This window comes from Glandiceps talaboti, chromosome 7, assembly GCF_964340395.1.
Source record: "Glandiceps talaboti chromosome 7, keGlaTala1.1, whole genome shotgun sequence".
NCBI lineage: Eukaryota > Metazoa > Hemichordata > Enteropneusta > Spengelidae > Glandiceps > Glandiceps talaboti.
Genome location: NC_135555.1, coordinates 10,856,255 through 10,877,767, shown reverse-complemented (window position 1 = coordinate 10,877,767; position 21,513 = coordinate 10,856,255). Strand labels below are relative to the sequence as shown.

Sequence of the window (21,513 nt, the reverse complement as noted above, 5' to 3'; positions counted from 1 at the left end):
TTATAGTTTTTGACGAATCATTTCCTCATAAAGAGGCATATTTGTTTCATTCCATTTTTGCAGCTCCTCTGGTAATTCTGATAGGTCGATGTGTTGATCCGATGACGGTTGAAAACATGAACTGCGCACTGCGTTTTCGTGATAAGCTGACATGCGTTTTGGGTTGTTTCTTTGTGGTTCAGGGAAATTTTCCAAGTTCCCTGGCGTCCAGTTGAGGAAGGATTCCTTGAATGTGATACCGGTCGCCTGGCAGTATTTCTGCAGTGTTTCCTTGGGTGAATTGGCCAAATCTTCTGAATCTATAATGATGGGTCGTTGGCGGCGCTCTTCGGTCACGTACTTGTAAAGCTGATAAATGGGTATCAAGCTACTATTGTCTTTGGTGAAGTTAATCCAAGTTTCTTTATCGATGTCATCTTTGGAAGCTTTTACTGATCTATAATTTGACAGGATAGAAGCACGGGGATTTCGGACAATAAACGTGTTAATATAACCTCTTGGAATATACTTGTAATGATCCCTGCCTCCTAGCTCTCTGACCGCATCCTTAACAAACACCGCTGTCTTTCCTGGATATGACTTTTCAAGGCGTGTTCTGACATCTCCGTACTTGTAGTCCTTCAAAACCTGGTCCATTTCAGAATTCTTTATCCACTTGTCACTCTGTCGTTCCTCTCCATGATAATATGCTGTGACAAACTCTTCATGGAAGATCTTGATACTTTCATCAGATGCAATTGCCAGCTCAAAAACCGTTGATCTTGACCTTGCATGGTACCACAGAATTACCCTCGTTGTAGGCAACACATCTTCAGGGGTCATGGCTGAGAGGTTGGTCATTTTGTCGACCGACTGTGTACAATAATGTGGTTTTGTAGGATTAATTGATGTCCTCAGCCAGGAAGATAAAGTGATATGGTGTTGCAATCAACAAATGTGATGATGTTTATCTGAAAAAATAAAGTGCGTTTCATTACCATATATCAATCAGAATAAAGTGTTTTTCATATTCATCATATTCCTATCATGTCAGAAATTCCTCACGGTTAAAGAAAGGCACACTGGTAAGTGTTGCCCGAATGGGTCACTTTTCAAGAAAAGGGTACATGGGTTGACTTTTAATCAGAAACTTTCAAAATCATGGGGTCGATAAATACGCGTACATATTCCATGCATAAGAATTCTCTCAATTTCCCAAGTGAAAGGTAAAATCGCCTTCAAAAGGTAAAACGAAATCGCATCCGATGTTTAATGTACACACATATTTTGTCCCAAATTTCATCATTTCGCAGTCCTTAGAAATTGGTCAGTGTTTAGAATCTGGGACGTAACATCCTTGTCTGGAATTTATCCGAGTATGCCCCCCGGGAGGGGGGTTAGGGGGGCTAACCAGGTAACAATATGTCAAACTAATATTATGACCACATGTACAGGGGCAGAAGCAATATATGGGATTACAAATACTTTTTTATTTAGGATCCACATGACCTTCTTCAACAAGATAGACGGCAATAGTTACAATTTGAAGAAATGGATGCATAGCAAAGCAATTAATTACAACCCTTTACGAGTCGTATACCCCAACCGGATAAAATAGTTGATAACAGCTAAAGACAATTATTGAGAATAAATTACACTCAACAATTATTGTAATATTCACTGAAAGTCAAAAACGTGTAAATCTTCGCACATATTCCTCTTGTCTCCCATGTTAAGAAACAATTTTTTAGTTTACAAGTATTCAAATGGTGCCTCAGTATTCATTATCGATCATCCTTTTTCTGTACCCCCCCCCCCCTCTTTAATCTTTCAGGACGTGGTGACTCTGTTTTGGCACGTAAGTGTTGTCTGTTTGTCTGTGTGTCATGTATATTTTCATATACATTGACTGTTGCTGAACATTGGGTCAAGTTAGAGATTGTATATCGAGATAAAAGGGTCTTTTAAAGTATATCAAACAGTCGAGGAGTTAAACTTTATCGCGGGTGGGGGACGAGTTAAATTTTATTTTAACATCCACAAAGTTGATTGACACTGCCATTGACCTATCTGTAATCAGTAACGAAATAATCCTGTACGTACGTCAACACAGGAAAAGTTCGGGGATGGAACTTTGAGATTTAGACCCCCAAATTTTCCTGTGTTGACTTACAGACTTTTACCGATAAGTCAGTTGCAGTGTTAATCAACTTGGGTGGATGCTAAAATATCAAATAGTCCATGGTTTACAATTTAACTCGGGCGTAGACTGATTCATATACTTACAGCATATGTAAATATCCAGTTAGCTACAGTAAAAAATGATAATGTCAATACGATGTGACTTACTGCCCCTACTGTGAAATGTGCTTATTCATGCAACGTTATGCAATACCCCTGCTCATGACCTTGTTATGCCTCAGAAACATAAACATGTCGACATATATATAGGACAGGCTGAAGTAAACAAAAACGCTTTTTACGATACGTACATTATCACATCCACTCTTATATTGTATTTCTATTTCATTTGGATTATTATTTCATTTAAAGTAAGCATGATACTGGGATATACACTCGCTTCTACGTACCTGTATTCTGGAACCTGTATTGGACTTAAAGCCTCAATACAATGTACAAGGCCATTGATCATGTGAGTTATGAACAACCTTACAGCGTGAGGGCGCTTTCAAACCTGAACTTGTCTTAATAGGAAAAGTGTAAATATTGCTAGAGACTTGTCAGCAGAAACCCCTAAATATGTTTAGAATTTCATCGGGGTGTGTATGGTAAAGGTGACTACACTGTACATCTAAGGAAGAGTTGGAGTTCTTCAAACTTATTCAGTTAAGGAACCTTAATTAATTATAAGAGGGGCTGGGAAATTAGAGGAGGGGGACAACATTTCACAAATCCGAACTCGGAGACGATCACATTTCAGAAAAAATGTAATTGGGGAAAGGGCCAATTTACTTTGACTCATATGATTGTATTATCTGACTTTGCATTATTTTGTGATTTTGACATCCCGCCGTTGCCACACACCACCACTCCCCACTGTCATGGCGTCTTATCCTTGTTAGTGCGGTGTGCAAAGGCATATAAGGCAAACGAAAGTTCAAGCGCCCTCTAACAACAAACCAGTTGTGACGTCATGTTATCATAATTTGACATAAAGTGTATCCACCATTATCATTCTTTAAATGCTTGATCTGCCCATCACTGTTGTTTTCTTTGTCATGGGCCGTGCCATACATGTATGTATACATAGGTGTGGTCATTCTTGCTGGGAAAAGTATTGTTCACGCATCTTGTATACCTTTAGATAGACACTGTTAGTAAGAGACCATTTATTAAATTTCAGCCTATACCAAATATTAATCAGTTGTTAGGAATTATTTTGTTAGTTTCGATATAGACAACTCACACTTGATTTCAATGGTCGACTTTGTCTCAAGATATGCACCAAATACAAAATACAGTGATGGTAAACGGAGCATAAGATCGTATATGTGCTGTTGACAGTTTTGAAACAGCCTTTGCGTGTTCAACATTTTTCCTTCAATTAACATTTTAAAAAATTAATCAGAGAAAAACTGAGCTGTACGTGGAACTTTCAACACGTTCAGTGACTTATTCAACAGGCTAAAAACCAATTAAATTTTTTTCATAGTTTTTGACGAATCATTTCCTCATAAAGAGGCATATTTGTTTCACTCCATTTTTGCAACTCTTCGGGTAATTCTGACAGGTCGATGTGTTGATCCGATGAAGGTTGAAAACATGAACTGCGCACTGCGTTTTCGTGATAAGCTGCCATGAGTTTTGGGTTTTCCCTTTGTGGTTCAGGGAAATTTTCCAAGTTCCCTGGCGTCCAGTTGAGGAAGGATTCCTTGAATGTGATACCGGTCGCCTGGCAGTATTTCTGCAGTGTTTCCTTGGGTGAATTGGCCAAATCTTCTGAATCTATAATGACGGGTCGTTGGCGGCGATCTTCGGTCACGTACTTGTAAAGCTGATAAATGGGTATCAAGCTACCATTGTCTTTGGTCAAGTTAATCCAAGTTTCTTTATCTATGTCAGCATGTAATGCTTTTACTGATCTATAATTTGACAGGATAGCAGCACGTGGATTTCGGACAATAAACGTGTTAATATAACCTCTTGGAATATACTTGTAATGATCCCTGCCTCCTAGTTCTCTGGCCGCATCCTTAACAAACACCACTGTCTTTCCTGGATATGACTTTTCGAGGCGTGTTCTGACATCTCCGTACTTGTAGTCCTTCAAAACCTGGCCCATTTCAGAATTCTTTATCAACATGTCACTCTGTCGTTCCTCTCCATGGTAATATGCTGTGACAAACTCTTCATGGAAGATCTTGATACTTTCATCAGATGCAATTGCCAGCTCAAAAACCGTTGATCTTGACCTTGCATGGTACCACAGAATTACCCTCGTTGTAGGCAACACATCTTCAGGGGTCATGGCTGAAAGGTTGGTCATTTTGTCGACCGACTGTGTACAATAATGTGGTTTTGTAGGATTAATTGATGTCCTCAGCCAGGAAGATAAAGTGATATGGTGTTGCAATCAACATTAAATGTGATGATGTTTATCTGTAAAAATAAAGTGCGTTTCATTACCATATATCAATCAGAATAAAGTGTTTTTCATATTCATCATATTCCTATCATGTCAGAAATTCCTCACGGTTAAAGAAAGGCACACTGGTAAGTGTTGCCCGAATGGGTCACTTTTCAAGAAAAGGGTACATGGGTCGACTTTTAATCAGAAACTTTCAAAATCATGGCGTCGATAAATACGCGTACATATTCCATGCATAAGAATTCTCTCAATTTCCCAAGTGAAAGGTAAAATCGCCTTCAAAAGGTAAAACGAAATCGCATCCGATGTTTAATGTACACACATATTTTGTCCCAAATTTCATCATTTCGCAGTCCTTAGAATTTGGTCAGTGTATAGAATCTGGGCCGCAACATCCTTGTCTAAACTTTATCGGAGTATGCCCCCCCCCCCCCCCCACCCGGTAGGTAATGTCATTATCATTCAAAGATGTTCTTATTTCTAACCACGTTTCAAGTTCATGGCTTAAAGCATACCGACATTCTTGTCACCACACGTACATATACGAAGACAAACATGTTTTCCAACACCCAGACACGTTTAAACTTTGCAGGGATTATATCATTCTTTTATCAAACTTTCATACCGTTAACAATACATACGGTATACGGTATGTTACAATAAACATGTATATTCGCAAAATCTCTGCCATAATGTGTAATTTCCACACACATCTGCAAATCCGACATTCTTATCAGTTCAACACTGCTACACACACACACCCACACACACACACACTCACACACACACACACACACACACACACACACACACACACACACACACACACACACACACACACACACAACATAAATGTTAGACATTATTAATTACCGCCGATTACTTTTATTAATGAAGTGTTATATGGCGGCGAAATTAAACGTGGAACAACAAACTCTGTGGATATAGATGGTGGTGATGTTTATTAGTTGACACCTGTACTGAAAGCATAAATTTGTAGCACACTGAAAGTTTCGATTCTGATTACTAATCATGAGAGGGGGTGATCAAATTTTAGCTATACCACGATCAGAACGGCATCAAGCGAGATGCGACTTTGGATACATTGAACGTATTTATCTGAAAACAGATATGCAAATACTGCCACACCTTTCACTGTATCGATTCACCTTCATTGTTGTTTGACGTGAAGCGACCTTCATTGTTTTTTGATGCAATGCGAACAAGAAGCGAACGCGCGAAGCGAAATGACTGCGATGCGAAAGCCGTCATGAAGTGATTCCAAGTTACGAAGCGAATTGATTGAAGCAATAATGAGGCGCTGCGATTGCGAAGGCGAAGCGAAGCGAACGCGAAAAATGCGACATCTTAAACGAAAACTGTACTGTAGTTCATGGGTTACAATTTAACTCGGGCGTAGGACTGTTTCATATACTTACAGCATGATATGATACATCACGTATTACTTTGGCCAATATGTAAATATCCAGTTAGCTACTGTAAAAAATTGGGATTCTTGTGATAATGTCAATACGATGTAACTTACTCTACCTACTGTGAAAGATGCTTATTCATGCAACGCTACGTAGTACATGGGGGACATGCCCTGATCATGACCTTGTCATGCCTCAGAAACATAAACATGCATATAGGACAGAGCGAAGTCAAACAAAAACGCTTTTTGCGTAGGTACATTATCACATCCACTCTGATATTGTATTTCTATTTCATTTGGATTATTATTTCATTTAAAGTAAGCATGGTACTGAGATATACACTCGCTTCTACGTACCTGTATTCCGGAACCTGTATTGGACTCCAGCCTCCATCCGATGTGCAAGGCCATGGATCATGTGACTTATGAACAACCTTAGAGCATGAGGGCGCTTTCAAACCTGAACTTGTCTTAATAGGATTAATAGGAAAAGTGTAAATATTGCTAGAGACTTGTCAGCAGAATCCCCTAAATGTGTTTGGAATTTCATCGAGGTGTGTTTGGTAAAGGTGACTACATTGTACATCGAAGGAAGAGTTGGGGTTCTTCAAACTTATTCAGTTAGGGAACCTTGCAATTGACTAATTATAAGAGGGGTTGGGAAATTAGGGGAGGGGGACAACATTTCACAAATCCGAACTCAGATCAGAGAGGATCACATTTCAGAAAAAAATGTAATTGGGCAAAGTACCATTTTACTTTGACTCATATGATTTTTTATATGACTTTGCATTATTTTGTGATTTTGACATCCCAGGCCACCGATGCTACATCCCACCACTCCCCACTGCCATGGTGTCTTGTCCTTGTTGGTACGGTGTACATGCTAGATAATAAAAGCAAACGAAAGTTCAAGCGCCCTCTAACGACAACCCAGTTGTGACGTCATGTTATCATAATTTGACATAAAGTGTATCCACCATTATCATTCTTTGAATGCTTGTTCTGCCCATCACTGTTGTTTTCTTTGTCATGGGCCGTGTCATACATGTATGTATACATAGGTGTGGTCATTCTTGCTGGGAAAAGTGTTGTTCACGCGTCTTGAACTACATTGTATACCTTTAGATGGACACTGTTAGGAAGAGACCATTTATTAAATTTCAGCCTATGCCAAATATTATTATTATTAGTAGTATTGTCACTTTATTTCAGATTATAGAAAATAATCCATAGCAAAACAAACAACAGGCAAAATACATAAAAATGGACGCTTACTCCAAATTCTTAATTAAGTAAGGTTTGGCCCCTCTGTCTAATAATTTATTGAAAAGAATATCATGACGAACATAATTAAACGCTTTAGATGCATCCATGAAAGTGATGAAAACGGGAGTATTACGATGTTTATAATGATTTAAAATTTCTCTCAGAACAAAGATTGACATATCAGTACCATGCCCTGGTTTAAACCCGAACTGGTGAACAGCGATTTAGCCAAACTCTCTCAAGCAGTTTAGAGGCTGTTGATGCAACAGCAACAGGGCGATAATTAGATTTGTCACAAATATCTCCACCTGGACTTTTTGGAATTGAAACTAAAACCGTAGTCATTAATTGTTTAGGAACAACACCATGAATTAAAATAACCGAGAAACAAAGGGACAAAAGAACACAGACTCTGGAAGGGGCGTACTTCAGATGCTCGGGTGTAATGCCATCAATACCCGATGATGCACCTGTTTTAAGGTTCTTAATTAGGTCACTAATTTCTTCTTGATGCACAAACATGTCATCGCAGAGTTTAATATCAGAAATAATAGGTGTAAAATCTATACCAGTTTTTGTCAGACTAGTCTCATAATGGCTTTTCCACATATTTACCACCTCAGCATCACCAGAATGACCACCCGCAGATGATGGAGCTGGTGTTTTACCGTTACGCTTAGCTATCTCTTTCCAGTATTAAGCCTTTGGGGGTCACTCTTTAACTTTTCGGCTAAGGCGTTTGCTCGCATTTCTTTTTCCGCCTTTTCACATAGTGCAAATTGCCTCTTGAACTGTGCTCTAGACTTACGCATAAGCTCAAAAAATGGACCAAATTTAGGAGACCCATAATCCTTTCAGATTAAAATATTAATCAGTAGTTAGAAATGATTTTGTTTAAGTTAGTTTCGATATAGACAACTCACACTTGATTTCAATGGTCGACTTTGTCTCAAGATATGCACCAAATACAAAATACAGTGATATGGTAAACGGAGCATAAGATCATATATGTGCTGTTGACAGTTTTGAAACAGCCTTTCCTTGTTTCTTCAATCAACAGTTAAAAATGAATCTGAGAAAAGCTGAGCTATACGTGGAACTTTCTACACGTTCGGTGACTTATTCAACAGGCTCAAATTCAACGTTATTTTTTTTTTATAGTTTTTGACGAATCATTTCCTCATAAAGAGGCACATTTGTTTCACTCCATTTTTGCAGCTCCTCAGGTAATTCTGACAGGTCGATGTGTTGATCCGATGAAGGTTGAAAGCATGAACTATGTACTGCGTTTTCATGAAAAGCTGCCATGATCTTAGTGTCTTCCCTTTGATGTTCAGGGAAATGTCCGAAATTCCTTGGTTTCCAGTTAAGGAAGGATTCCTTGAATGTGATCCCGGTCGCCTGGCAGTATTTCTGCAGTGTTTCCTTTGGTGAATTGGCCAGATCTTCTGAATCTATAATGATAGGTTGTTGTTGGCATTCCTCTGTAATGTACTTGTAAAGCTGATAAATGGGTTTCAAGCTCCCAGCACCTTTGATGAGGTCAATCCAAGTATCTTTATCTGTGTCAGCTTGTAATGCTTTTGCTGATCTGTAAGTTGACAGGATAGCAGCACGGGGATTTCGGACAAGAAACGTGTTAATATAACCTCTTGGAATATACTTGTAATGATCCCTGCCTCCTAGTGCTCTAGCTGCATCCTTAACAAACACCGCTGTCTTTCCAGAATATGACTTTTCGAGGCGTGTTCTGACATCTCCGTACTTGTAGTCCTTCAAAACCTGGCCCATTTCAGAATTCTTTATCAACATGTCACTCTGTCGTTCCTCTCCATGGTAATGCGCTGTGACAAACTCTTCATGGAAGATCTTGATACTTTCATCAGATGCAATTGCTAACTCAAAAGCCGTTGATCTTGCTCTTGCATGCGACCATAAAATTACCCTCGTTGTAGGCAACACATCTTCAGTGGTCATGGCTGAGGTGTCGATCATTTGGTCGACCGACTGTGTACAATAATGTGGTTGTGTAGGATTAATTGATGTCCTCAGTCAGGAAGATAAAGAGGTATGATGTTTCAATGATGTTTTTATCTGAAAAAAATAAAGTGTTTTTAACATTATAATATATCAATCAGCATAAAGTGTTTTTATATTCATATCCTCACGGTTATAGAAAGGTACACTGGTAAGTGCCACCCGAATGGGTCACTTTTCGAGTACATGGGTCAACTTTTCATCTGAATATTCCATACTCACGGGTTCAATAGGTAAGTATACATATTCCATGCTTAAGAATTTTCTCAATTTCCTGGATAAAAGGTACAACCGCTTTCAAAAAGTAAACAAAAATCGCGTCCGACGAGTGTCTAGCATGTGTCTAGCATTTCGCCCCTCACCCATGCCCACAGAAAAAAATGTCCTCAGAAATGGGTCAATGTTTAGAACCTGGGCTGCACATCCTTGTCTAAAACGTATCCGAGTATTCCCCCCCCCCTCCCAGGTTTACCAGGTAACAAAATCACAATGATTGAAAGGAAAATATGGGATTACACATGTTTTATTTTTATGTAGGACCCTTCTGACCTTCTTCCATAAGATAGACGACAAGGGTTACAAAAGAGATAGATGCGTAGCAAAGTAATTAATTACAACACTTTACGAGTCGTGTACCCCAACCGGAAATAGCAAAAGACAATTATTGGGAGTAAAATACACTCAAATGTATTGCAATATTCATTGAAAACGAAAACAGTCAAAAACATGTGTAAATCTTCGTGCGTACTAGTATTGCTCCTGTCTCCCATGTTATTAAGATACAATTTTTCAAGTTTACAAATATTCACATGATGCCTCAGTCCTATACACACGCCCCCCTCTTTAATCTTTCAGGACGTGGTGACTCTGTTTTTGCACATACGTAGTGTGTTTGTCTGTGTTTTATGTATGTTTCTCACGTACAGTTACTGTTGCTGAAAATTGGGTCAAGTTACAGATTGTATATCGAGATCTACAGGTTTTTAAAAGTATATCAAACAGTTTATCGAGGGTGGGGAGGAGTTAAATTTTATTTTAGCACCCACCCAAGTTGATTAACACTGCCATTGACCTATCAGTAATCAGTAACAAAATAAGCATGTACATCAACACAGGAAAAGTTCGGGGGTATGGTAAAATGGAACTTTGAGATTTAGACGCCCAAATTTTCCTGTGTTTACTTACACACTTATTTTGTTACTGGTTGCTGAAAGGTCAATTGCAGTGTCAATCAACTTGGGTGGATGCTAAAATATCAGATAGTCCATGGGTTACAATTTAACTCGGGTGTAGGACTGTTTCATATACTTACAGCATGATACATCACATATATTACTTTGGCCAATATGTAAATATTCAGTTAGCTACTCTAAAAAATAGGATTCTTGTGATAATGTCAATACGATGTGACTTACTGTACCTACTGAGAAAGGTGCTTATTCATGCAACGCTACCTGGTACACGGGGTCATGCCCTGGTATGCCCTTGCTATGCCTCAGAAACACAAACACGTCGACACATAGGACAGGGCGAAGACAAACAAAAACGCTTTTAACTTTACAATACGTACTTTTTCACATTCACTCTGATATTGCATTTTTTTTTAAATTTCATGTCGATTATTATTTCATTTAAAATGAGCATGATACGGGGATATTCACTCACTTCTACCTACCTGTATTCCGGAACCTGTACGTAATTGTAAATGTATTGGACTCCAGCCTCAGTACAGTGTGCAAGACTTTTGGATCATGTGACTTATGAACAACCTTACAGCATGGGGGCGCTCTCAAACCTGAACTCGTCTTCGTATAGGAAAGGTGTAAATATTGATAGAGACTTGTCAGCAGAAAACCCTAAATTTGTTTAGAATTTCATCGGGGTGTGTTTGGTAAAGGTGACTACATTGTACAGATAAGCAACAGTCTGGGTTCATCAAATTTAATCAGTTAGGGAGCCTTCACTAATTATAAGAGGGGCTGGGAAACTTAGGGGCCGGAGGGGCAACGTTTCACAAATCCGAACTCAGAGAGGGCCACATTTAACAAAAATGTAGTTAGGGGAAAGTACAATTTTACTTTGACTCATATGATTGTGTTATCTGACTTTGCATTACTTTGTGAGTTTGACATCCCACCGTTGCTACCGATGCCACATCCCACCACTCCCCACTGCCATGGTGTCTTGTCCTTGTTGGTACGGTGTGCAAAGGCATATAAGGCAAACGAAAGTTCAAGCGCCCTCTAACGACAACCCAGTTGTGACGTCATGTTATCATAATTTGACATAAAATGCATCCACCATTATCATTCAGTGCAATACAGTATTACTCTTTCCAATTATATTTCAACGCGATAATGTTTGCCTGGAATAATCAATATTTCCAACAGAGTCATTTACAAGAATAGGCCTGCTGATACGGTGAGTTGACTCTTACTTTGTAGAAATGATGACACTAATTTATCGAATTTCACTCAAAACGGCCCTCATTTCTCGTTATATACTGTGTAACACATGTACATTGTGCAGTAGTGTAACATTACCCACAATCAATACATCATTTGCATAACAATAGATACCATTATAGTCAGTGAAATATAATAAAATTGCATTTGTCCGTATATAAAATCATCATTACGGTCATTTTCTCGAAATTTGTGTGTTTCCTGTTTAATGTTACGTTTACAGACCGTGACAAAATTTGTTATTTATCGCAATTAGTCATTTTTAAGTGAGACAGATAGAGTACCAGATTGATATTCTCTGTGTGTTTTATCGGTTCGTATCAACACTGACGCTGAACAAAGGGCCGGTACTATAATTAGGTCGGCTACAGTAACTCTCAATGTATAGACACTGTAATAAAAGCGGCAGAAATTACGTAGTGCAGCTAGTAATTAATGGTCTTTTCAAATGAACGCCATATCAATATTCATTGACTTTTATGCATGCTACAACGACCTGTTTTTAGTTTATATTGCACGGGGTCGGTTGTAATCATTAATTACATACATGTAGTCTGCCAGGTCTAAAATTAGACTGCATGTTGGGTTAAATTAGAAAATAATATACCGGGTATAATATTTATTAAATTAGGTTTGGGAAATACCGGAAGGGACGATTCCATTCCATTCATTTATATTAGGAAGTGGTAGCCCCAACGAGGCTCGTTTTCTTTATGTTTGAACACAAACAAGAAATATTTCATTGTCTGTGGTTAAAAGGGCACCACGAATACCGACCATCGCAAGCTCTTAATCAACGCTACAGTATTTATATTAATGGAATCATGATGATTGATATATATTTAGAGTGGTCGGCTTGGAAACAGTAGGACTGTGGGTTTGAGCCTCGCCAATTCCGTTTGTTTCTGAATGACTAAAAGTTCTTGGGGTAAGATTTGAACCATGATTGTGCCGCTGTCAACCCAGCTGTATATTTGGGGATCAGGTAGGATAGAGGTTGCATTGTGAATGCTTGAATTGTATGCTCCCAATGGAGTTGATGATATTATAGGTCCGCAGATTAGGGAGAATTTTGAGCACAGGGTGGGAAAGCGCTATAAAAACTAACATTACTATTATTATTATTACGGCGATTTTACGGAACTTAACCAGATTGGAGAGTAAACTAATTGATTTGACTAAATACATTCAGTGTTAGAGAAAACGCATTATATCACTACTTAATGTCCTACATCTGACCTGTCTCTTTTTATTATTTTTTCACAACAGGAAGTCAGTTCGTGTGTTACAAATGATAAGGGAATAAGGCCGTACGTACACACGAGAAGTGTTCATATATATTTCCTCACAAGCATTGTTACTTTGATACAGCTAGGGCAGAGCTGGTTAAAACAACGCTTTTTTCCGTCTCTGTAAAAAATGAAGGTGAATACTAACACTGAAGATGCCATTTTTTGTGAAAACACGAAAATCCATATTCGGGTGAAAGACGAACTATTCCACGTCTCTTGGCGCCCTCTTGTGTCTGCAAGTGACTACTTTCGATTGATGCTGTCTGGAAATTGGCGGGAAGATTTTGACGACACAATTCAGCTGAAGGGGTCGATTCCAACAGTCAACGCTGCAAGTATTTTGTTTAGCTACATCGAGAATGGAAAACTCGAATTTAATGAAAGTTTGTTGGAAGAAACAGTCGCTGCGGCAGATTTCCTACAAATGCGAGGTGTGTTTACAGCACTTTGGGGAAATATTACACTAAGTAATTGGACCACTTTTGCCCAAATCGCACACAAGTACAATTGTGATCCATTAAGAAGCTTGGTTCTACAGTTTATTAGTAGCCATTACCTACAGGTGAAGGAGACAGCCGACTTTGAGCAGCAATTAACGGAGGAAGAACGTACGGCAATCCGACAATTACCTTTTGCGAAGACAAAAGCGATAGTTGCAGTTTGCATCGACGGAAGTCAGACAAGCACTGGTAATGAAACTGAAACTGTTACAGTAGACGCGTACGATCCACACATCCGCTACCTTTGCAGCAACGAGAAGAAATGGAAAGAACTGACCAAACTTCCCGCCATTTTCAGCCGACCAAACTCGAAAATTTTGCTCACATGCCTGGAACATTTCATTTACGTGATAGGTGGTTCAGTTTATAACGATGCAAGTACATCTACAAAACGCGTAGTTTACGACAAAGCATTGCGGTATAACTGCAAAATAGGTGAATGGTCAACATTTAAACCGTACACATTCAATATTGAAATTGAAGATTTGGCGTACATTCGTTTTACTGCTGCGGCTGGATTCGTTTTCGTGTTCGGGTTAGGTATTCATCATCGGTATGATCCGAAGAAAGATCAGTGGGAAGAGACAGCGCCAGTTCCAGATTTTCCCGTTGATGAATTATCACTGCAATATTCGGACTACTTGGTCACGGCTTGCCGGGATAAATTGCTGGTTCTTTTTGAGTCCCCTTTCGATGATATGTCAGTGGTAGAATATGACCCCCACCTTGATAAATGGTCGACTCCAATTCCCCTGCCTGCCGTTCGAAATCCCTTGTGGTGCGCTATAGTCAGCGACAGTGACACAGCGCATGTACTGATACCAGAATACAAGAAAATTACTAGCATCGAGAATTTAACAGGGGAAGGACTTTCCTTGAATATTTTGAGGTACGACGGTGACCTTGGTCAGGTCAAGTGGATGGACGTTATTCGTAATGATAAATTTGACAGAATGACAACTGCAGGAACACGATATCTGTTTGTGAATAGCGCCCTCTACAGAGTAGCAACAGATTACACCGCTGTGTACGATATCAGGAATCAGACAATAGATCTTGTGTCGAATAAATTCGACTGTCGAGAAATGAAAGCAAACTCTCATAATATGAACGCTTTCCTTGTAGATTTGCCCAAATGTATATTTTCAAACTGATGTTCACGATGTCACTCTCGTTCGCTCTCGGTTGCAACTGTCATTGTTCAAAGATGTAATCTGCATGTAATCTGAAAGGAAATAAAATGGGCACACATATATGTACATGTCGATTTTAAAACTTGGTTTATTAAATCAAATAAAAGAATGTATACATTCATGTATAGCTTATTGTGCTGATCAGTACAACTTTTGTGTCAATATATTTTCCCACTGTTGTGCACGTGTGTTACTTAGGATTTCTTCAGACATAGGCGTGACGCCCCCGAGGGAGACCATTCTGCTGTCTTCAGTTGACACTGCACACGCAAATTCCCCACAAGCGTAACTCTAGATGTACTCCCGTGTACCTTCGCTGTTACTCGCTTCTCTGGTACAAGGGTATACCTAGATCTTTCAGAAGTACACTCCGCCGAGTTACTCAGTGTAGAGAGTTACATCGGCAGTACACTCCGTTCCGTAACTGAGAGTTGGAGTTACGTAGCGTAACTCTCTGCTCTGTTACTGCGCGTGGCGTACCACTAGTGTACCTTCGCCGTACCGCGAGTGTTACTGTGGACCCCTGACCTCGAAAATTACCCACAATTCCTCAGTTTGAGAAGGGGTTATACGGGGGGTTTTGGCCGGTTTTGGGGGTTCAAAACCTCATATTTTGGGGGCAGGGACGATTATTTTTTGTTTAGTAGGTCAGAATTATACATCACTCTGGCTGTGGCTTATCTCCGGATCCAAGTACGATCTTCATGTGAGTCGACGTCTGCTACACGTATACCGTACAGGTCAACGTTCATCAGCTGTTCTGCCATACTCGATCGTTTCTACATCATGGTCTCAGAAAATGTGCTACAAACATTGTTTTACACGTATACCTAGTTTTGATCTTGGATAAAAGCAACACAAAACTCAAGTATATGTGTTTGTACCTGGGGCCATGGCATATATATAAGTGTAAACGCTCAAAGGTAAGACACACAAACTTACACATGTCAATCAAACTCAAAGTGACAATATTTATTCTAGATCAGTAGATGCAATTTATATAGATAGCATTTTCACAAAAGTCACTGAATGTTACATCATAAAACTTTGTCTACCAATTAGTAAAGACACTTCATATTTCTAAATTTGATTTGAAAAGTTACCAATTTTTTGATATTTTAATAACAATACATCTGATAAATATCATTACATGCACAAAATCAAGTGTTCTCATAAATCACCATAGTCACCAATGTGTTGTCGTTTTTTTTTTTATCTCACATTGAACTATTTTATTTCACAATCTCGCATGTTCATTCTTTCTCTTCAAATTACAGTTTTGAACATGTAGCAAGTTTGACTGTGTAAACTGTAAATGTATATATACATCAACATATATGCAACAAAAAACGGATTTGATAATGTGATATTGTCATATTACGCTTGTATGCTAATTATTTTTTACTAAAATCTACCCAAGGTAGGCTTAAAGGGGCACAGGCTGAGTTAAGACGGTTTTTGGATGCAGTTTTTTGTTGCCTACGAAGTGTTACATGTTGTATTCAACCTACTGAAGCACACTCATTCATTACTTGATACTGATATAACTCAATCCTGGTATTTAAATGTATAATATAAAAAAGATTTGATGATATAATTGTTGGTACATATCAAAAACAAATCTGAGGAAATCCCTGTCATTACATGAACAACACATGAGTTGGATGGTTGGCAAAAAGTGACATATCATGGCTACATGAATAGTTGTAAACACTATACTTGATAAGTTTAGCCATGGTTTTATGTCAAGTATTTTTTATTACTAACCAAAGTAAAAACTGTCTAAACTCTGTCTGTGCCCCTTTGAGATTCATACAAAGTTGTAAAAGTCTGCACTAAATTTTCGTTTTTAAAAAATACTTTGCTTTCAAAATTATTTTCTGAAGATATCACAATACGTTAATATGACTAATTGTATAGGTGTAGTAAAATAAAATAAAAAAGTTCTCTGGCTATACAATGTACCATTAACAGACGACAGCACATTGTACCATACATGTAGTTACATTTTGAAAAGTTCACTTTGTTCAGTGACAAGTTGTGATGATCATAATCCATCATTCAAGAAATGTTTCACAGATTCTTTCACAACAATAGTACTGTAAACAGTATTTTTTTAATTTCAAGCCTTTCTTTCATAATACTCTTTGTCTATGTACATATAAACTCAGGAGAGTATGAACCCAAATACATTAAGCTATAATCAGTAGTGATACATCGAACTACATAATGTGGGGACTTGATTTGGTGTATTACATGTATATCAAAAAACTTTCAACATTATATTGTGGAGATGATAAGTCTCTAGGCTAAACTGTGTACCATAATTTATATTTATGAAGTATTGCTTATTGATGTCATACACTTTAATCAGTAACAATAACTTGAAGTTTTCAAACTTCTTGACTAATGAAGACTAACGAGATTTTTCCACTGTTTTTGACATGTATGTGTAACAACACAAATTTGATACACATATATATTGTGACAAAGATTTGTGGGAATGATAACCTATGCACAGACATACATTTCATGCCAGTCACAAACAAATAAAGTATCACTGTCTACATGTGTACATTCATAAACTGTAGTCAGTTAACAAAATTATTTATGACTGCAACAGGTATTAGAGTCTTAGGGGTTTGAAATATGTACGGTTGACAGTGACAGGCTCTTTTGAGGTGATTGTCTTCATCAGTTTGACTCTCTCACACCTAGCCAATCTGTAAGAGGTAGTCTAAGGCCTGTTTGTTTATCTTCGTAAAATCCAAAAGCACCAACCAATTTGACATACCTGATCTGTTAAAAGAAAGAACATTCCAACTTTACTGACAATGAATTATCAATCAAGATAGTATCAAGTGTTATAGATTCTTCTATTATTATGATATTGATGACATAAAACATAATATCATATTGAATAAGGATTAAAATATGTACCTCTAGACAGTCACACTTAACATTAAGTAAGTCAAGACATTTCCTATACATCAATGCTTTTCTTAATGACAGCAAGCAGGTAAATCTATCTGAGTTTTATCTAAAGTGAATTTTATTTGTAGTTCCCCACCAAAATTATGTGTTGAACATTTATTAATGTGTTGGACACTTGATGGTCATACCATATATTTTCCTTTTTGTTGTACATGGTTCCCAAATCTTTCTGTTCTAAGAAATAGTTTGAGTGTTTTTTGTCTACATTTAGTTTGTGTATCTGACTGTTTGTATATCCACATTGTTTACTACTAGTTTCTCATTTCAGTGTCATTTCTTCTTGTTTGTTCCTGTAGATTGATAAACACTCCTGATTAAATGCCAACTTTGTTGATACTGAACTAAATGTGTATTCCAGGTAATATGCTTCATAGTTGTTATGACACCTCCACATTCTTATAAAAATATCATTTGACAGTTTTTTAATCACAGGAAATTCTTTAAAAGGGAATAACCACTCCAGGTAATAAGGCCATTTTCATAAAACTTTGGGTTTGGGTTTCACAAGATTGCCAAGAAATGCCAAACTAACTTGTTTCACAATTATTGTATTGCCTCATCAGAGTTAACAAACAATATTAGATAAACAATAAATACTCATGACTTTTTTAAAGTAATAAGTACGAAGGTGTCATGAATATTTACTTGTTCATCAAATGTATGTGCATGTTTGTTGACTCCCATGAGGCATCACAGAACAATGAACATGTGAAGTAAGATTCAAATTGGTGTTTCTTTGCAAAAATGTGAAACTTTTGTGATGTGAAAGTATGATATGACTGACTCTCCCGAAAGCAAAGTCTACAAAAATGTCTGAATTTTCTAGGGTGTTATTTTCCTAAAATTTGTCCACACAATGATGTTGTTCACAAATGCAGAAACTATTTCCCAAAATGTAGTATGAAATTCTCTTACGTGACCAATTTACAACTAGACTTGTCATATATTTACCTTGTTTGATTTATTTCTCCCATTCTAAACAGTATCAATTGTTTTTTCCTCAGCTCCCCTATCTCAAGTTTCACTTGATACCTGTGAATGGCATAAAATAAATAATTTATAAAATTAATGGATAAACATTAAGAACTAATGTTGAAAAAATATGTGGATCACAACACAATGAGCATTAATTGTTATAGCAGTTCTTTAATACATGTTTGACTACACTGCGACAAGAAGTACAATAGCTCCACGGTATTACATTTGCTCACTTTCACTACAGCTAAATGCTTGCCGCAATGTGTTCATACACCAAAATATTCACCATGATGTTTCCTTACACCTAAATGTTTGCAAACTGTCCTTACATCTACATCCCCACGATCACAGATTTCTCTACTGCATTGCGCTGTACCATAATATTCTATACAATACAATACTATACTATACTATACTGTACTGTACTGTACTATACTATACTATACTATACTATACTATACTATACTATACTATACTGTACTGTACTGTACTGTACTGTACTGTACTATACTGTTCTATACTATACCATACTTATACTATACTATACTTATACCGGTACTATACTACACTATACTATATACTATATATATACTATACTATACTGTACTGTACTATACCATACTACACTATACTATACTATACTATACTATACTATACTGTACTGTAATGTACTGTACCATACTGTACTATATCATACTATACTATTCTATACTATACTATACTATACTATACTGTACTGTACTGTACTGTACTGTACTGTACTGTACCATAATATACTATACCATACTATACTATACTATACTATACTATACTATACTATACTATACCATACCATACCATACTATACTATACTATACTATACTATACTATACCATACCATACCATACTATACCATACCATACCATACCATACTATACTATACTATACTATACCATACTATACCATACCATACCATACTATACTATACTATACTATAGCTATGCTATACTGTATTGTATTGCACTGTACAGTACTGTACCATACCCTACTGAACTGTTCTATACTGTGCTATGATTGACTAATGACTACACTACACTATGCTATTGTGATTGTGTTCAACTTTGTTTTTATAGGAACATCTTTACATATTGATCAATATAAAGACATTATCATTTTAAATGGCACACACCTTTTATGGTCATTGCCAAGTGTTAGTCTGTCAGTTCATGATACCTGGCAGCAGTCTAGATGCCAATGTGGTGTTTAACTAAACCATATCTGGTCAAATTCCTTTAATAAGCACAAAAAGTTGTTCATCCAATCAGTGAACCCCAACTGTTATAGAGATGTAAACAGAGTATAAGTAGCTTCCTGCGATGATAAGTCACTTGTCTGTGGATGAATATACCATATTTGGACATTACATTTACAAATAACTGCCCCAATAAACACTAACTTTATGAGAGACTGTGTATTGGTGAGACTTTTTAAAACTGTGCCTTCATGTGAAACCTTCTACTAACACAGTCTATTCAAGGAATTTTTTGTAAAATGTAATGATAAATTAAAACTCTTTTGTTGCAGTTAGTGACTGGAAAAACTTTCAAAGCTACAGCTATGGCAGCAGCTACATCTTGTTTCAAATAGAAAAGATGACAAAATGTAGAAGAAGACAAGGACATTAATTTAAACCTAATAATATTGAACTGGAACAAACATGGCAGAACAGTGGACATTTGTACTCATATATGTCAGAATGAGATATGTATTTACCAGACAGTGCATGACAACATCTGTCAAGATTTTTTCAAGTTTCTGACTAAATCATTGCACCAGAATATCATTTTACTCAAATAAGATTCATACACATTATTTATGTACTATATTAAAAATTATGAAAGTGGTTGATGCGAATGTAATACCTGGTACTTATAAATGTTTTTTGTTCTATGAGAGAAAAATAAACAGTAATAAAACAAAAAAAATACTTGATTGCTTGGGCAGATTCTTGAAATGGTTACCTCTCTGTATTAACAGTGTGAATTCTGTTGTTAATAATGTGATTTTATACTTTTTATTGGTAAGTATAAAATAACATACTTCTTAGATACTTCTCTAGTGGTGAATATTTCAGATATGATACCTGATTACAACCTGGAAATCTAGTAATGCTCAGCCCCAGTATACAACAAGCCTCTTCCAACCTAGAACTCTGTTTTAGAGTGCTATGCATGATTGGTGAACATGAATTTTCTGATTCCCCAGCATTACAGAAATGCATCAAGATAAAATTATTCTCACCTAGTTTTCTTTATTTGTTTGTTGTTCTCACATCATATAGCTGGATCATCAAGTTTTCTGTGAGGAAGAAATTTATATTTAAATTTAAATCTTGTGAGCTTGTCCCATATTCAAATATTATGCTTACATAATAATAGTAATAATAATGTTGGGTTCTTATATAGCGCTTTTCCACATTTAAGCGCATAGGATTAAAGCCTTCACATTGCAACCTACATCCTACCAGGTCCCCAATTATACAGTTGGGTTGACTGAGGCACAGTTGTGGTTCAAATCTTGCCCAAGGACTTTAGCCACTCAGAAACAAACAGCAGGCAGCGACAGGGCTCAAACCTGCAACCTGTAGATTCCAAGGCGGTCACACTAACCATTCACCCATCATGACTCCACTGTGCATAATAACATGGTAATTAAGTTAGAGGCAGTGATTAAAAACTCTTAGTTAGAATGGATTCCTAATCATCACAGATAAGTGTGTTGTT

General features: G+C 37.2%; 3 protein-coding genes and 1 long non-coding RNA gene across 4 annotated transcripts; 1 reads left to right on the top strand and 3 right to left on the bottom strand.

Moving 5' to 3' along the window:
- LOC144437915 (uncharacterized) lies at positions 1-840 on the bottom strand. The gene has a single exon (XM_078126947.1). The coding sequence runs from the start codon at positions 838-840 to the stop codon at positions 1-3; it is 840 nt and encodes a 279-aa protein (XP_077983073.1).
- A 2,806-nt stretch (positions 841-3,646) lies between these two features.
- On the bottom strand, positions 3,647-4,486 carry LOC144437914 (uncharacterized). Its single transcript, XM_078126946.1, has one exon. It carries the CDS (start codon positions 4,484-4,486, stop codon positions 3,647-3,649), a length of 840 nt encoding a protein of 279 aa, XP_077983072.1.
- Positions 4,487-8,447: 3,961 nt separating this feature from the next.
- Positions 8,448-9,269, bottom strand: LOC144437913 (uncharacterized). Its single transcript, XM_078126945.1, has one exon. The coding sequence runs from the start codon at positions 9,267-9,269 to the stop codon at positions 8,448-8,450; it is 822 nt and encodes a 273-aa protein (XP_077983071.1).
- Positions 9,270-15,051: 5,782 nt separating this feature from the next.
- Positions 15,052-20,689, top strand: LOC144437510 (uncharacterized). The gene is made up of 3 exons (XR_013481017.1): positions 15,052-15,702; positions 18,070-18,131; positions 20,315-20,689. It is a non-coding gene; the product is annotated as an uncharacterized LOC144437510 (long non-coding RNA).
- The last annotated feature ends 824 nt before the right edge of the window (positions 20,690-21,513 follow it).